The sequence below is a fragment of the Rutilus rutilus genome (genome assembly GCF_951802725.1).
Source record: "Rutilus rutilus genome assembly, chromosome: 3".
Taxonomy (NCBI): Eukaryota; Metazoa; Chordata; class Actinopteri; order Cypriniformes; family Leuciscidae; genus Rutilus; species Rutilus rutilus.
Genome location: NC_140211.1, coordinates 46,776,539 through 46,795,286, shown reverse-complemented (window position 1 = coordinate 46,795,286; position 18,748 = coordinate 46,776,539). Strand labels below are relative to the sequence as shown.

At 39.3% G+C, this 18,748-nt stretch overlaps 1 protein-coding gene across 15 annotated transcripts in view; it reads right to left on the bottom strand.

The window, feature by feature from the left end:
* Positions 1-18,748, bottom strand: part of LOC311287782 (receptor-type tyrosine-protein phosphatase delta) — a 441,129-nt gene that overhangs the window by 13,805 nt on the left and 408,576 nt on the right. For 8 of the 15 annotated variants that reach the window (XM_084404828.1, XM_084404826.1, XM_084404829.1 and 5 more), the window contains 7 exons: positions 15,335-15,432; positions 10,854-10,977; positions 8,508-8,683; positions 6,572-6,691; positions 6,337-6,491; positions 1,336-1,621; positions 7-185 (listed from right to left, as the gene is read on the bottom strand). In XM_084404828.1, the coding sequence (XP_084260954.1) occupies positions 7-185; positions 1,336-1,621; positions 6,337-6,491; positions 6,572-6,691; positions 8,508-8,683; positions 10,854-10,977; positions 15,335-15,432 (1,138 nt within the window). Of the gene's footprint in view, positions 1-6; positions 186-1,335; positions 1,622-6,336; positions 6,492-6,571; positions 6,692-8,507; positions 8,684-10,853; positions 10,978-15,334; positions 15,433-15,867; positions 15,910-18,748 lie in introns of all 15 variants that reach the window. The other 7 variants (XM_084404823.1, XM_084404816.1, XM_084404824.1 and 4 more) reach the window with 1 other exon arrangement.

The window sequence follows — 18,748 nt, the reverse complement described above, 5'->3', positions numbered from 1 at the left end:
GCTCACCTGTATCCATCAATAAAGCTGGCGTTGATGTAATCGGAGCCCTCAACTCCTCTGATTGGCTGCAGACAGACGCGCGTGGACTCGTAGGGCATGATGTTAACCAGTCGGTTTTTGAATTTGTTGCAGGGCAGGTTGGCACTGATGAACCGTGAGGTGTGAGCTTTTGTGTTAGCTAACCGCTGCATGGAACAAATGGTAAACAACATTTAAAAAACAACAACAACTAAGTTTGTCTAGATAGTGATTTGATATGATGCTTGATAAGACGTATGCAATTTATAAGACATATGAAGACCTTGTGGATATGTGGGTAGTTTAAAGAGTAATTTGAGATGCAGACTGAATGCTTTCAGATGTACTACTATTTACTAGACAGACACAATTTGCTAGGTGGTTGCTAGGGCTTTTTTAGATTTACAGACAGACAGATAGATAGATACATAGACAGAAAGATTTTCAGTATGTTGACATTAAACCAGTGCACGAACACAAACAGCGTTTCAGCAGATGTTTAATGTCTTTAACTATTTTGAACTTGGTCATGAAAACAAGAGAGTGAAAGCAAATGTGAGCGAAGTAATGTTTAGCACTAGTGTGAGAACGGCGCAGGGATCTCTGGGCTCCTGAAAGAGAAACCACAGGCCCCACACTGTCTCTGCGGCCGGTGGAGAGAGAGCTGGAGAGCCGGCCTGTGGTGGCCTGAGACGGTCCAAACACCAGCAGCCAAGCCTCACCAGCGGGGTCAACTCCAGGGCCGGGGCTTTGCTCGCTGAGTGATCATGATGTGGCATGACATTCGATCACCTTCTTACTCTGGGTAAATAGATTTCTGTTTGACAAACTGCAGGCCGTGTAAAATGTGGCGGGGTTGAATAACAGAAGAGAGACAAGCAGCTTCCTGTGGCAAAGCTGGCGGTTCTACTGCAGTCTTTCCAGGAAGGAGGAGCCAGAGCTTGTGGTCAGATGTCTGTAAATATGTGACATGATCGCACCGTTTCAAGGCCCCTTCTGTTCAGATGTGAATTTGATCTAGAGTAATCAGATGAGTCAGTGGATGGGACACTAGACAGATAAACTAAACAAGATACTGCACTATTTTAACAACCTCTCTTTGCTAGTAGTGATGAGAAGGGCAACCCTTTTTTGTGAACCGATTCGTCCAAACAGTTTGCTTCTATGAATAAGTATAAAGACAGACAGACGGATAAAATGATAGACAGACAGACAGATTTATAGATAGAACGATAGATAGGACGTTAGAACAAACGATGGATGGATGGATAGATAGACAGAGCTTCCCGAGATTGAGTTTGGTAACATCCATCTTACCTTAAACTCCAGCTCCATTCCGGTAACATTATCTCCGGACTCGATCTGCGTGAGCTTCTGGATGTAGGCGAACAAGTTCCGGGCGGGAACCTCAGTGGTCCCGCAAGTGACGGCCTCCTGGAGCGCGTCGTGAATGAAGACGTACTGGTCTTCCGTCTGGACCATGTAGTTCCTCTGTGCACGCATGAGCGTCACGTGACCGTAGATGTCCACCGTCTTCTCATGTTTAATTCGCTCCAGCATGGCGTCGATGACGATGAAGCAGCCAGTCCGACCCACGCCGGCACTGTCAGCCGCAACGGATGAGAAACAAGAGGACAGAGGATTTGTGTGTTGTGTAGTTTGTGTTAAGGTGCTTTGATTGGTTTCATTGACAAAGATCATGTTTACATGGTTACATAATGCAATTATAAAGAGATTTAGGCAATATAATAGTAGAAAAACGTGGTGTATGCTGAATTTAATCTCAATAAAACAGGCATGTAAACATTTCAATCGCATCTATTCCATTCTGAGCAGTGCAAATATGCACGTGACATTATCATTTGCAGATCCGTAACAGAGGTAAAGAAGGCATCATATTATTAGGGTGCTGAAGAAACTGAGTTCATGTTGACATGAATATAATGCAGTATTTTGATGGTCGAAAACATCGAAATGGAGACTTTTTAAGCACTTAATCGAAAAAATCCAATACATCCATAGAAATGTGTTCTGCATTTGTCACAAGTAGATTAAAACATAGGCCAGTAACACACAGTGTGTGAATTCATCATTTGTGCAGTGCATTGGTGTTATGTGAAAAATTGACGTAAAAATAACCACAATTCTTAGCGAATGATCAGAGTAATGAAAATTGCTCATGTCATGCCAACATCTTACTGCTATTAAGTTCTTACGCTGATTATTGGAAATAATCACAGTCAGTGAGTGATGTGCCAAAGTTGCACTGTATTTCTGTCATAAACGCAAAACATTTGCCGCAGTAAAACAGTATTTAATGGCAGAGATTCTGCCGAGTGGATGAAGCCGTTCTTGACTCGGTTTGATTGCCGTACACTTGTGCTCGCTATCAGAGGAAAACAAGCCCTCCATTTAGCCTCTTACCCTCTCTAACCTCCATCTACAGACTCTAAAAGCCTCCATCTACTTTCCTCTTTCCATCACTTTGAAGAGGCCAAAGCTTTGCTAACTTCCTGAAGCGCCGCAGCTGACGTCAACCACCGACACCTGAGATCAGAGCCCTTCATTAAAGACTACATGTACATATGCTCATATTAGTGCTCTTCCTGCATGAAGACGTGAGCACTAACTAGTGAGAATTCTTAAGCAACAACACACTTAAGCAGGAATAACACACAGAACTTTCATTAATACATACATAAAGTTTCCAAAACCCATTTTGAGGAGCTCCCCGACAGAGACCATTCACAAAGTCTTATTCCAGATTCTAATTATTATTTCAGCTCTTTTTGGCCAAATTCCAAAGCAGCATCACATGTATTATTACCAGATAAGGCAAACCCAGAATGAATTGCAATAAGCATAAACCCATCCACTCATTCTTACAGACAATTTAGTGTCTCCAATAGACAACTGTATTTGGATTGTGGGGGAAACCAGAGCCTCATCCATGAACCTCAACCTCAAGCCTCAAACTCGCTTAGCTTCCGAGATCACACAAGATGGACAAGAATAAATATACTTAAAGGAATAGTTCACTTCAAAATGAAAATTCTGTCATCATTTACTAACCCTGTATGAATTTCTTTCTTCTGCTGAACACAAAGGAAGATATTTTGAAGAATGTCGTTAACCAGTGTTTTGTACGCCGGGCTACGTAATTTTGTTTCTTGCGTATGTTGCTGCATATGCGTGTGTCTGTGTACTTTGTTTCAGGTGTGAAACTCGATTGGAGGCTCCGCCTGTCAATCTGCTGCCGTAGGATGCTGACGTCTGGAATCGCGCCACCAATCGCCTGTCGTCGTGCAGTTTATGAATGGCTCTAACTTCAATGGTGACAGTCGAGATAGACTCTGGGTTGGGAAAGAGTATGCATGCACTGTGAAGACGGTTTTCTCGTTCGGGAGACCAGTCTGAGAGACTGATCGATGTCTGGGGGTGGCTTCACTGCTTTTATGATCTGAGGTTGGATCAGCTCTCGTTTGTTTGTGTTTGTGCCCGTGCCCGTGCCCTTGATACATGCTGGATGTGAATGCTAAATGTTTGTTATCATGAACTCTTCATCTCAGTCACCGTCCGTCCGTCACTGTGTAGACTGGCGGGAGAGGTTGTGAGTCAGGTAAGCAGGTTGCGACCTACATTTGCACACGTAGATTCTATGAAATGTATTAGACACACTAGTGTTAGGAGTGGTGCTAATTATGTATGTTTTTGTTTGTTTAGTTAGTATAGGTTAGTTATAGCATCTTGAAAGCAGAAGATGTTTCTTTCTACATTTTTTTGTTGTTAGTTTAGTTCCATAACTTTAGTTAGAGGTTTTTCTTGTTTTTTTGTTCAGTTTTTGATTTAAGCACCACTCTCTTGCTCCTTCCTCTCCACCAGATTGTTTATTGATTTTTGCTCGTCCTTGTTACGTTGTACATATTGTAAATACTCATTACTTTATTCATTACTTCATTCCTTTATTTACACTTCACTTTATTGCAGATGAAGAATTAAAACCTTTCTACCAAGTTGTGGGTTGTTGTCTGTTCCTTTTCTTTTGCAATTCCCATTACTGTCTTGACACACACATGCACATTTGTTATGTCTAATAATATTCCTAGACAAATAACATCTAACTATCGAGGGATGTAAAACCAGACAGTTGATGTACCCCACTGACTTCCATAGTAGGAAAAAAAAATACTAGATCTATCCATCTATCTATATATATCTATATCGGCCACATGTGGGCACTCAGCTCTCTAAGATATCGGCATCGGCCATCAAAAAATTCAATATCGGTCGACCACTACTACTAATGCAACAAAACCAGGCCTCATCTCCTTATTTTGTGTCTGCCTTGGGTGGGAATTATTTAAATGAGGAATATTGTGACATGTTCATTCCCGGAAGAAAACTCAAGGCTGCATTCAAGGTGATTCAGAAACAGTGCTTACTAATAAACAGAATAACTCCCTTTGTGCTTTGTAACTTTACAGACCTTTTTCTTGCTCAAACAGCAGCATTACACACTAAAGAAAGTTTAAAGTAAAAGCATAGTAGCATAATATGACCACTTTAAATAAACTAAACAAACTGACTTAAACTTAAACTGCCCTGAAATATCCACTGATTTTAGCAAGACTTTATTTTCTTTATGCAACATCAATTTCAGTGGTGAAATGTGATGAGGGTGTGTTCTTGACAGGTTTCATGAGATTCACTCAAACATACTTTAGAAATCACTGCTGTGTCAGATTTACCCCTCACAAGACCTCCGTCCGTGTCTCGGTTAGTGATCTCTGTGACATTCAATCATGCGATTGGATGGACTTTCTCTTTTGTTGCAATAACGGCTGACTGGCTGTGTGTCTGCGTCGACCCGTGGGTTACAGGTGACAGGGGTAAACACCCTCTTTACGGCTAACACTGCCCAGAGCGAGAGCACACGCGAGGCTATCAGCATCGATTCGCCAGATTTCACGAAAGCATTAAGCGTATGCAATATGAATGTTCATTCTGTGCTGGGCGAATCGTTTAACAGCGACAAATGCTTCCAGTGAGGTTAATTACCCACAAATGCTTTTGTTTTGCCTGACAAACAGCACATATAATCTCCTGCCCACACGTTAGCACATCATATGCGAAGCTTAAAACTTTCTCTGCTCTTCCCGAAGGATGCGTCAACTTTCTGACACCAGCCACGAAATGAAAGAATTAGGTTTTTTAATGGTCAGGCGAGAGCTCGCGGAGGGGGACGGTGTTTTGGAAAGGATTAAAGTCTCGCTGTCGAGCCGTTATCTGATCTGAGCCGAAAGGAATTCAAAGTCTCCGTCCCAATGAATGATATTAATTCCCGTATTCAGCACGCAAGCCAGCTAGAGAAAAGAGGGGAAATAAGGATTTTTTCAATTTCAAGCGCTCTGCTGGGAGCTCTAATTAACTGCCGTATGTGTTATTTTTAAGGGTTTACTAATCCTTGTTTTCTATCTGGCAGTTTTCCGATGGAAGCTCGTGGCTTGTCTTTTTTGCATGCCTCTTGCTGCCTGATGTTTTTTGTGCTGCTTTCGCTTAGAGGGGAATTTAACAGATGGTTTCATATCTGGGTTTTCCATAAATGCAAGAGTGCCTCATGTTCTGCCACGCACCAAAATCATGTTTCTTTGTACAGAGACACACAGACGAAGTGTGTGTTTAAAACTTGAGACCAAGAATGGGATTGACCGATTCACTTTTTTTCACCTCAGTTTTCTACTTCAGATAACAGTACATTAATATGAGTTCTGCTGATCAATGAAAAGCACCCGCCGTGCCTTTACAACACCTGTGAGTCTTTTGTAAGATACCTTGTATATTGTAAGATACCATATATTGTAAGATATATATATATATATATATATATATATATTCTGTTCATCAAGGCTGCAGTTATTTGATAAAAAATACAGTAAAAACAGTTAAAGATTATTACAATTTAAAATATAAAATTTACAAATTATTTTTCTTGCTAAATTATTAAACAACTATTTATTTTTATTTATTTTAAAAATATAAATCTTTTGTAACATTATAAATATCTTTACTGTCACTTCTGACCAATTGAATGCATCCTTGTTGAATTAAAGTATTAATTTCTTTAAAAAAAAAAAAAAAAGACCCCACATTTTTTAATGGTGTACTATAAGTAACAATAAAATATTCACACATTACCAAGAATATATAATGCATATTACAATCATTGTTGGAGTTTCATGATAATTTTCATTGTGTTACTAATAATATAAATATAAATAAAACAATAATGTAAAAACAATGAAAGAGATCTCTTCAGACCTGCAATGCACCACCATTGGTCCAGCGTCTGGCGGGTTGCATGATTTGACCCTGCGCAGGAAGGCCAGGAATGGCGTGGGATGTTCCGGGACGCCGTGATCCGGCCACGCCGTGAACTGGAACTGCCGCACCTCCCGCTTCTCGCTGGAGCCGTTCTGAATTGAAAAGTAAAACGCTCACAGCACAGATGAAATATTTCAGTTTTGGGTGAACGATCCCTGAAACACCCACATACCTTGTAAAGTGCAAACGTTCGGACACAGTACGTCGCCAACTCGACCGTGTCTAGCAGTGTAACCTGAATGAGTCCGTACGTCTCTGTCCCTCTGTTTGGCCAGTACTGGTCACACTTCACCTGCAAACACACACACACACACACATCTCCATCAAACATACATCAAGTCCATTTAAAGCAAGAGAATAACAGCAGTGAGCAACACAATTCCCATTTCCTGCTGACAAGCGGATTTCTCAACACACGAGCTGGTTTTCCATGAGCCTGACAGACGCTATAATTACTATCTCAAGCGCTCTGTCGCAATCATATTAAAGCTGGGGCCTTATTACCATTATAGATGTTGGTTGCATTGTGAGTCGTTATAAAAGAGCATCAAATTACTGTACGGCAGCCGCCCTGTCAGGAGGAAAAGAATAAAAAAGACAGAAAACACGGTTACAAAAAGAAAATCGACGTGCATCGCATGTTCAATGCAGGTCTGTCTAAATGCAAACAAGAGCAGGATCTGAAAGATTATATTCTGCTGATAACATATTCGTAAAGACATTGTTTAGCTGAGAATATCTTGACGCTGTACTCATTAAAATGCATCAAGACGTTCCAGCGCTACATGACTGAAACCACGAGAGGCTGCATGTTACGGCCACACAAAGACCGCAGGAGAGCTGCTTTATGTGACCCTCCAGTCCATCTTTAAGGATTAGACCAGCAAGACAGAGCAGAAGCATCAGTCCATGGATTCATGCAAAGAACAATTCATATCACAAAGAATAAATGCAGGAAAATCAAGAATTTAAATTCTGCAACTCATAATGGCAGCTGAAAACGACATGATGCTCTGTCTTGCCTTAGAGAAGAAATTAGAAGGAATCTGAGAAAACACACACACACGCACACGCACACATCAATGGTGCAAATAAGGAAAAGATGAAATGAAATGTGGGTAAAATCTGCAGAAATTGTGGATGACATGGATTGTAATATTAATTAGACCAGCAATCAGTTTGACAAAAACGACAAAAGCTTTTAAAACTCTGTTTGAAAACAGTTCAATTTGCCAATAATTTATGTAATTTGTTAAAAATAATGCTGTTATAGCTGTGCGCTTTTCACAAATAGGGTATGAAATAGGGCCAGAACAAACAGTCAGTACAAAAAGATGCTTTACCATCAGAAAAAACATCAGGAGGAGAAATTTGTATTTTATTTGAGCTGTTTATGTTCTATTTATATTTTAGCCAAATAGTTAGCAATTTTTCCAAACCTGTAACCAAAGTTTAAGACATACAGTTTAACACCCCGGTTTGGTGTGATTGTCAGTTATTTGCCAATAAATCTTAATGTGTTCATTTATTTCCCATATTTATAAGATCTATATTTCCATGATATATGTTTTTCCTTAAAAACGTATATGCAAAATGTGTGACAGTTAAATTTAGTTAATAATTCATATTTCATTATTTGAATATAAATTAAACACATCAAAAATCATGGCTTTGTTGTATAATTTTAGATTAGGTTTATTTTATGTGAGATAATAATTTGTTAAACATATCTAATAGTTAATAGTAAATAGTCTAATAGTAAAAACAAATATTATTGTTTTATTGTTATTTGTCCAAAAATAAGCAATTCATTATTAATTTAAAAAACGGTACTGCATATTGAAATTGAATCCGGTATTGATTAACTGACACATTCTAATAGCAACAAAAGATTATAGTATGTGAGTATGTATTTTAAATAATGTCCAAATGTTATTCATTTAAACACTTATCAATTTCATTGCGAGACAGCAGTACGCTTGCAGAGAGACTCCGTCCACACGCTCTTCTGACTGATTTGTGATTGATTTGTCACATCGGGTGTGAACAGACAACAGTGTGAGCTAATCAAATCAACAGATGAGTAGTAATGTCGCAGCAAATCGTACCCTGGATCTTTCCTCCAGTTTGGTCATCATGACAATATTTGCACTCCGCTGCTCCCAGATCATACGCCAAAAATCGCCGAAGGTCTCCGGCAGCGCGCCTTGTGTGGCAATGTAGGCGTTCTGTTTGCGGTAACCATCAATGTAGTTTGAGTTGATGTAATCGCTCCCTGGAATACCTGCGAAAACAACACAACATAGAGAACACACTGAGAACAAGACGACTACGGAACACTGTGAGCTGTGTTTTTAAATACAAACCAAGTCAATTTTGAGATTTTGGTCTATTTTGCTTCCATAACATGTCTTCTTTCTAACTAGTGGGGGGAAGAAAAACATACAAAATATGTTCTCTCTGTTGACAGTGTTTTCTGATTTACGGAGTGATAAAAAGAGATATGCAAAATCCCTTCTGTAAAAAAACCTGTACCTCTAATATGTTATTAATAATATGCTCAAATAAATCATTTTGAACCTGCATATTCAAGTAGATTTACTGTCTTGTTTGCATATTTCAAACTTGTAATACAAAACAACTGTCTTAATGTACTGGGATTAATCAACTGGGTAAGTATAATAATGATCTTTATTAGTTATAATTCATTTCTGTTCACCTGTAAAAAAAACACGCCCTAGATTGACTTTCATTTACAGACTTTTAGCATATTGACTTTTTGTTCATCATACGTTTAGTTATCAAAAACAAATCATTTAAAAACATAACTGAATGTAAGTGAAGAAGTGTGATAAATCTGGAGAAAACAGAGCAAGGCTTGATTTCTGCTGTTAAAGGGCTGACAGTGTGTCAATGCTGCAGCTCCAGCTCAGCTCACACATGCAACAGAGAGATAAAACTCATCCCTGCGTTCCCTCGTCCGCCCGACGCCTCCTCTCACTCGCTGTCCCTCCCTCTCTCTGTCTGTCTGTCTCTTTTCCATGTGAATTATTTCACTAAGAATTAATAAATTAATTTAAAACTCCATGTTTTTCATTTTCTCGTTCATTCTGTGACTGACAGGATAGAAAGACAATTAATCCTGCATTTCCTTCCCTCTTTTGGAGACAAAAGAGACCAAAATGACACATAGATATAAAAAAATTGTAATTAACAGATGTGTGTGTGTGTGTGTATATTTGACCAGCCATGTATACTTGACACATTATGACTCTGTTACAAAATCTAGTGAACTGCCAACATTTTAAGGCTTCATAGAAAGGACAGCATGAACCAATAATCTATATTTTGTCCTTTTTGTCACGTAAAAATAAATAAATATCTGAACATAATTAAAACAAGAAGCAAATTGTTTTTCTTAACCCACTCAGTGTTGTTTTCGCTAAATAAAACTTAAAAATCCTTTTCAGAAATTGAAAACAAGCATAAATAAAATAAAATGTAAATGTTACTACAAATTAAAATATTAATAAGTACTGAAATGTTAAACAAATTATATATATTAAAATCTAAATATTAATAAATATTATAATAGAATATAAAGAATACTAAAACAACACAGAAAATTGGAAAATAACAAAAAATACTGGTTCCGAAAGTGATTTCTTGCAGCTTATTGCTAATGGCAAACTCCATTAGAATCAACTATGCATTGACTCAATGATGTCCATTAGCATTATGATGCTTCCTTACACTAACACAGGCAGTACACGTCAAGGGAGCTCACTAGGTTTACTAGCACAGCCACTATTTCTCCATTGTGCATCTCAGATTGTCTTGTCTCTTGTCTCAGACTGAATGTGAGCAGACCGGCGGAGAAGCCGCTCCATCAGTGTTTGTGGTGTGTGAATGAAGCGGGTATAGGTTTGATGTGGATTTTCTGCAGCAGTTCATCACTCTATTTCATTTCTCATTGTGAAACACAAAGCAGGCGCATTTATCAGGGCTGGACACGGCAGATGGGCATTTACTTGTTTCATTGTTCGCTGGTTGAATCTGTTATTTGACAGTTTGGAGGGAAATTAGATGTTTTATTTTTGGGAATGATTTTTTTTTTTACGAGTTGAAAACGTTCAATATGAATGTGTAATGCTGCTGTAATGGTATGAACATCGTAAAAACAAAATACATTTACATGAGAAACAACAGCATAATATATCAAGACTTGTGTTATATACTGTATCTTGAATTAAGTGAATTTTTTTTACTTCATTTCTTAAGCATAAATCTGATCAAATGTTGTTTGTTTAGACATATAATTTGTACATTTATTAATTAATCTATTTGTAAAAAAAAATGACGTCATCAATTTTTCGTTAATTATTTTGATTCATTTCATGAATTGTTCTGAAATGACACAATGATCAAACACTAATGAGAAGAGAAGATCGTACCATCGATGGCGGAGAGCAGGACCCTGGAGTGATCGTAGGCGATGACATTAGCGTATCTGTTCTTTGGTTTATTCACCTCCAGGTTTGAATGCTCCCACGTGAACTGCTGACCAGGATCAATTGACTAAGGAAAAATGAGGAAAAACAGATTAATTAATGAGCACACATTAACCATCAGAGCAAAACAAAGTCACACAGATGCGTTTAATTTGCACCCTGCATATGCTAACCATTGGTTCAGACACAACATACTCTGAGCACATCATGGCCAAAAATATCCATCTAAAATAGAAAGACGCGTCCTGACCCGTGCGGTTATGATCAGCATTCAGTGTCTGTAAAAATAGAGCGGTGACTGTAACGCGTCATATAACGAGAACGTTCAGAAATAAACGCTGGTGCTGGGCGGGGAAACACGGGAAAAATCTTTATCACAAACTTATATCCTAGTATATATAAATGTGCAATGAATTATTGACACTGTCATTGCAGATGACATCAGTGCACATATGAATGAATGAATGAATGAATGAATGAATGCATAAATGAATTAAACAAATGAACAATCCATTGAGTAGCACAATTAATGCACAAATGAATTAATCCATATATTTATTTGAATGAAATAATTATAAATAATTAACGAAAATAGTTATGACAAATGTCTAGCAAATTAACAAAATAATAATTTAACAGATTAATGAATAAATTGATAAGTTAAACACATGAGTGGAGTAATTTTGGACAAAATGATGCACACATGAATGAATGCATGAAAGCATATATAATACACATGAGTAAATAATTAAAGTGATGAATAAATTAATGGATGAACTTAACTGAAAAGGGAATGAATGAATGAATGAATTAATTAATCGATTACAGAACAAATACAATTTAAATTATCAAATGCATTCAAATTAACAAAAACATTAATATTGCACGAAAGAAAGAAAAAAAGAAAGAAAGAAAGAAAGCATATATAATTCATTTATAGGCAAATCAATTAAAGACAAATTAATGGATACAATTAACTGACAACATTTTTAGAAAATGAATGAATGCATGCATGAATGAATGAATGAATGAATGAATGAAATAACATAAAACTGGACAAATGAATGAACACATTAATAAGGACAGGGAAATGAATTAATTGTCAAAAAAATGAATGGATGAAATGAAATGACAAAGATATAGGAATGAACAAAAGACAGAATGAATGAATGAATGAATGAATGAACAAACAGTTTACACAATGCAGTCCATCTCCACATATGACTCTTCCTGCAGTGATGCTCGTCTATACATTTCATCAGGAAGTCACACGATTGAAGGTTTCAGCACTAAGCATTAAAAAACAGGTGTCGGCATGAAAGCGCTGGAGAATGCGGGATGAGTCTGCCAGTGAAAGAGCTTTTGTGCACAATATGACCTCAGCGTCAGTCTTATGTGCAGTTTGCAATTTTTTCCCATTTACTTTAATAATGAAATTATTCGGTCTCCGCTGTGTCTTTTGAAAATGAAAAGATGATACGCATCTGCCTGCAAGCCAGCTCTCCTCGTTGACAAATTTCAAATTACAGTTTTCAGAGGAGCGTTGAATGAATGAAAATTGGTCCCGTAAGCGTAGAGGGGAAAGTAATGTCTTCATGCCTTGAATAGATTTTAAAGGATCACACAGAGATGTGCTCCCTTTCAAACGGCGCTTTTGTCCACTGATGTGCCCTTTCAAACGAGAGCCGACGACTGCAAACAAATCGCAGCCCCACTTGGACAAATTACACTCCAAAATAGCAAAACGATAAACGCTCTGAGATTGTCAATAGCCAAGACAGATATTCCACATTTGCAGTCTGAGTTTGGCTGTTGAGAGAAGAGGAGAACGCTGCTGTTTTCGCAGTAAAGTGCTTGTTTGCGTAACAACCGGGGCCCAATATGAAGAAACGTAAATTGACAGTGGTGCTATTTTTCTACCAGGGCAAGTCGCCGCGCCGCACCATAAAGCGTCACTAAAGATGACAAATCTCCAGTTAAGCCACGTCATTCTGTCCAAATCTTTTGAAACATTACTTGTGATCTCGCCCGCTTCATTGTGCTGCTGAAATTACTTTCCGTGCCCATGCAAAACCACCCCAGAATGACAATCCCGTATGTTTTAGCTCAGCTCTGGCAGTCGTCTTGGCGGAGTTCCACGTCTGACCTCATGCTCAGTAACCGCAGACTGAGGGGCCTGAAAAAAAGTGACGAAACCTTGCTCTCACGGCCCCACTCCACTCAAATAACAACCCGTCGGAAAACAAAACCGAGCATAATGTTGCGATCTCAACGACACGTCTCTCCCAACTACATAACAAGATTACACCGAGAAACATCCTACCTGACCTTTCCTACGCTGGCATGTTAAATGACAGCTGATAGGCGGCGGGAAATACGGACAGGAAATGTTTCATTGTGGTTGGCGGGGAGCTGTAAGCGTGACCGATACAATCGCATTTGTGAGCGTTGAACGTTCATCAGGTCAAAACCGAATAGCGGTGGTCCCTCTGAACGCTCCACACGGCGCGCAGGAACGCTTGCCAGGGTGTTGCTAGGGTGTTTCTTATCAAATCAGTGTGAGTAACAGTGATAGCGATGCTTGGCCTTAAAACTACCAGCAATAATGTTGAAAAACATTCGATTTGTTGTTTTAAAGCCTTTTAACATTTCAAATCATCTCAAATAAATCTGGGATTCAAATATAAAGTTTTAAAAAATAAGATTTGAATACTGAAAAATCATGCCCAAGAACATGACCGTCTGTTTTTGTTCATGTACTTGCTTAAGTCATGTATCTATGAAGAGTCAAACAAGACATTATTCATTCTGGCACTTTAACACACTTACATTCTCCTTTCACATACATATAATATTGCTCTCATAGTCATATTTTTATGCACGCATTCATACATTTTGCTCTTATGCAAATGTATTCAAAGTATACATTTAATATTCTAAATAATAAATGTATGCAAAAACAAAATGTATGTATGTCTGAAAAAAATAAAGAGAAGAATGTATGTATGTGTGAGAGAGAGAATAGTGGAACAAAAAGGCAGGTGAGGCGCGATCACGTTCAGCTTCTCAGCGCCGCCAAATTGGTGCATTTTTTCAATAAAATACAGGTTTGTGTATGTTTTATTTCATCTATAAAATCGTTACTGTGCTGTAAATCATTTTATTAAATGCAAAGCAAACTACAGGGATGCGATGTCATTCAACTAAACGCATCTGTCCTTTCGGATGATGGACTTTTGATGCGTTGCCTAAAATTAATGATTTATTCCTAAAGATACTGAATATAATCACTTTGGATATTGAAATATGTTCTTAGAACTGTGCACTGATTGTTTATGGGCAGGTTATGGAAGCAGCCACAGCATCTTGTGGCTATGAGTGAACCGCGGCGTTCTGAAATAAGCAGTTCCGCCGCTGAACGCGAGCCCATTTCCAGCACGAGAATCAGCATTGTTACGGTGAAAACAGGACACCAGAGACCGGTTGATTACACTTGAATTACTTTGAAATGTGTCATTTTTACCTCTAAAATTTTTGTCAAACGAGTTTAAATGTAGGCGTAAATATATTTAGGCGTGGAAAAATGGTCTAAAATAAGCTATTTAAAGAACTGTATTGAAAATAAAGGAGGTTATCATAAATCAGTGGTTGTTTGGATTATTTTACAAAGCTTTAGATCAGTGATTCCCAACCGTTTGTACTTGTGTGGGTTCCAGGCGGTATGCGAAAAGATTTAGATTTTGCTTGGGTTTGTTAAGGGCTGTCGCATTGGCGTAATAGTGCTGTCAGTCGCTCCAGCTTCACCCCAACCTGGCGTGTTAATCGCTGCAATTGTGTCTATTTACAATGTGATTTTGCAGCATTGAGTATTGTAGCCAATCACAGGCATTATTGTTGAAAATAATGGCCAATCAGAGGTGTTTAAGTTACCAGTTGGTTGTGAGACTCAGCTCAATATCCCTCAAAACACTGAATGAGTTTCTGTTTAGAGCCAGATTAAGTCCTTCGTGCTCACAAATCCTCTCATTATAACAAACAAAGCGATTAGACACATTGTAATTTAAAGATTTATTGTGCACTTTTAGTCAAATTCATTGATTAAAATGGGAGTTTTTGCAAGTGTGCCAACCGTCAGTTTCAGTGATTAAGGGAACGCTTGTTATTTGCTCTCTTTCTGTGTAATTCATTCGTAATTTAAAGAAAATGTATTTATTTTTCCCTAAACTTTGTTACTTTTCCAACTTCAGTACAAAAGTGCTGAACTTTGACAAATGATTTTTAAACCTAGTGATTTTATAATGTTGAAACTTTGCCATTATAGCAGAAAATACCAGAAATATTGCCTTTGACAATGGGAGTAAAAGGGGTTGAGAACAAAAACAGTTTTTTTCCCTGCAGAAAGTAACAAAACAGCTGATTATTACCTCATATTCCTGTGAAAACTTCAAGTTGTCGTTTGCTTTCAGGCGCTCGATATGATCAGCCAGCTCCATGACCGGAATGGGAGGGTGACTGGCCATCCCTACGGACAGGAGACAAACAAAGAGTCCTGATGTAAGTGCTAGCGAATCTGAGCATACACAGAGAGATGAGCATTATAGAGGATGGAGAATGTGAGGTTTTTATTTGGCCTGTATGATTGGACGAAGCAGCCACATGCTTGAAGAAAATGGACACAAAAGCCGCACAGAGCATTCCTAATGAAAAGAAGAATGTTATTCGTCCGCAAGCTTTAAAATGGTGGAAAGATGGAATAGAGGAGAACGTTAGGGGCTGGATATTAAAGTCAGAGCCGGCCATGAGTCTAAAGAATGCAACATATCAAACCCCGTCTCCTGCGCTGGTGTGAGGCAAAGCGGTGTGAGTCGATGAACGCATAAATAAATGAGACAATCAAGAGAGCAATTGGAGAAAATGAACAGACACAGTGGCATATGTAGAAACAAGAACGACTAACTTGACAAATGGAGGTTACTGGGGTAAACCGATGTGGCTGAACCTGCAAAGGAAAAGGGTACGGGGATAAATCATACTAGCTGACGTTAAAACAAGCAAATGTGGTGATCGATCACTACCGGAACTAAAAAAGAGGCAGTAGAAACACAGTCTGAAATGACAATAGACAGTTTGGAACAACGCTTCAACTTTATATTTAAGTTTGTTAGTAAAAACAAATTCACGCATGCCAATGGCTAACACACGACAAGCATGCGGAAATGAGGATAACAAGTTTGGAAGGGAAACCAAAAAAAAAAAAAAAAAGTCAAAAAGTCAAAACAAACAAATGTAACAAGGAGAAAGAAGATGGCGTGTATGTTTATCATGCGCGTGTTTGCTTGTTCTCTTCTGTAACAAAGGTGCATGTCTGTGAGAGAAAGAGCTTGTGTTTGCACTGCAGAGGATGCTTTTGAATAGTCGAGGAGCAGAAGCTGCTCTCTGATAACCGGTTTGCATAACAACAGCCTGCGTGCCACAGAAAAAGAGTCCGTACGCTTGGACGTGGCACTGCGGTTCTTTCATCTCTGGGCTGATAGAAGAGGGCATTAGCTAATGGAAGCAGCAGGAGAGAGCTGCCATCCACCGCCTCTCAAGACCCATTACCAGCCGCGGTGACAATGAAACTGCCATTCGGAGAAATGCGTCGGAGCGACATCAAGCACCCTCAAGATGAAAACTGAGATGGGGGAGGGTTGGGTGACCGCACGACGGCATCAAGGGTTTGAAGAGAGGAGGGCTAATGCAGAGGCCGTTCTCACTGAAGAGGGATCTTCAGCTGTCGAGAGCCTTCGTTCCCCTGCCTGAAGGGAAAATGGAGGATGCAAAGCTTCTCTAAGAGGCTATTTGCGAAAGAGGGGCATGAGTCCACTAATAAAGAGCTGCGGAGAGGATTGAGTGCATGGAACATCACTCTTGAAACCATGTTGCAATGCAAACCCGACACGTGAATACAGTATGAGTCCTGCCATGTTTGTGTTGTAGATGAATATCAAACCTAACACCAGGCTGCGGTGCATGGATGGGAATCAAGTTAATGATTTGGATCCTCAACAACTTTTTTCTGGCACTTGATGAATGGTTCAAGAAGAAAACCGAGCTTGAACCAGCTTGAAGTGGTTGACTAGTCTGCCAGACTACCCTGATGATGAGCACAAAACCACTGAATGGTCCTAAATCGGACCATGACTCTGGGCTAAGACCAGCTAAACACAGGCTTTTAAGCTGTTTTGCTTCTGTCAGGTTTTTCCATCAAGATCAACAGTCGTGTTGACCTCGCAACACTTCCCACATTCCTCATTCATGCTTGTGTGCTTTCAAACACAATGGGAAGCCTTGATTCCCCAACAAACTATATAATAACCAATGGCACTTTTAAGGGTTTTGGTTATCAACAAATGTCAATCCTCAGAATAAACTCACTAGCTATGTTTACACGCACCCAAATAATCCATTTATAATTGGATTGAGAAATCCAATTGAGGGAAATTAGTAAACATACCTTGTGAGCTGTTATGAATTGTGTTGTGGGGGAAGTGAGTTTTTGGGGTTGGCTGGTTGGCCTCCCAAACCCTCTAAAACCATCAAAATAGACCAGTAGTGTGAAAAGTGTTGGAAGCAAGCTAACACCAGCAAATGCTGGTCTAAGCTGTTTTTATTAGAAAGGTGAACTGTTTCTCTCCAGTCCATCTGTCTTGCACTTGCAGCCCAGGTGTTTCTGACAGACAGATAGATGGACTCCAGTTCAGTGTGTTTAGAGCTAGTCTCGCTGGCACCAGGTTCTCCTCTGAGAAACTAATGGAGCAACTGTTGTCACCGCTGTTCTGCCCCTCAGAAAATAAATCTATAGGTCTTCACGGCTGGCCGCTCTAGAGCCGAGTGTACGTCACCTTGTTCACCAAGGTCAGAAGGGAGCAGCGCTTCACCGCTCGACAATTTCCAGATTCCTCTACACCTCGTTCACACTCCGCTTACTTCGAACACAATGGCCCACCTACATGTGTGTGTATATGCGTGTCTTGATTCACCAACGGAATATACAATCACCAACAGAGGTTGTATTGAATATTCTGTATATCGCCATGGTCTTCTTACGCTGGCTTCCGTTAGCTCGACAGGCTTTGCTCTTAAGGTAAACTCACTGAGCTGCTATGAATGTGTAGCTAGGAGTCCTTGGGTCAGCGGTAAAGCTGCAGTTCCTGAGTCCAGAGGGATTTCCTGCCCTTTTGTCTGTCCTAAAGCCACCTGTCCTGTGTGTTTGTGAGCACTCAGGCTGGTTCCTCAAGAGGTCTGCTCTCTATTTCCGGCTCCATATGGCTAACAGACCTTCGCATTACCTACATCTTAAATATGCTAAGAAAAACAAGAGCACAGCTTTTGACCTTTCTACTCTGGTTATGTCCAAGGACTCATTTAAGACTGTGTTTCTGAATGACACAGAGGCGCCTAAAAGCTGACTAAGACGGTATCTCTGTTCCCGAAACCAATGAGCGGCCTTGTTGTCTACATAGGCAGAATCTATAATTGATCCTCTTGAGTCACTGATTTGACATATTCTTTATAGGCAGCACCACACAATTTGATGTTATCTTGCTGAAAAGCTAGCGACCAAGAAATATACAGAAATATCGGGTAAAACAGACCTTGTAATCTCCCTTATGAATGACATGTTTCTGAGCATGTCGCAATGCATTCTGTAAAGGCAAAATGCAATGCTGCCATACAATTTTAGTGAGGTGTTACTCCAGGCATTTTGAGCAGTCTTAAAGTCTGGAGTGCACCAATGACATCATCCAAAATTCTGTCTAGGTAGGCAGCTCACTGGGTTTTGGAACAGAGCTAGT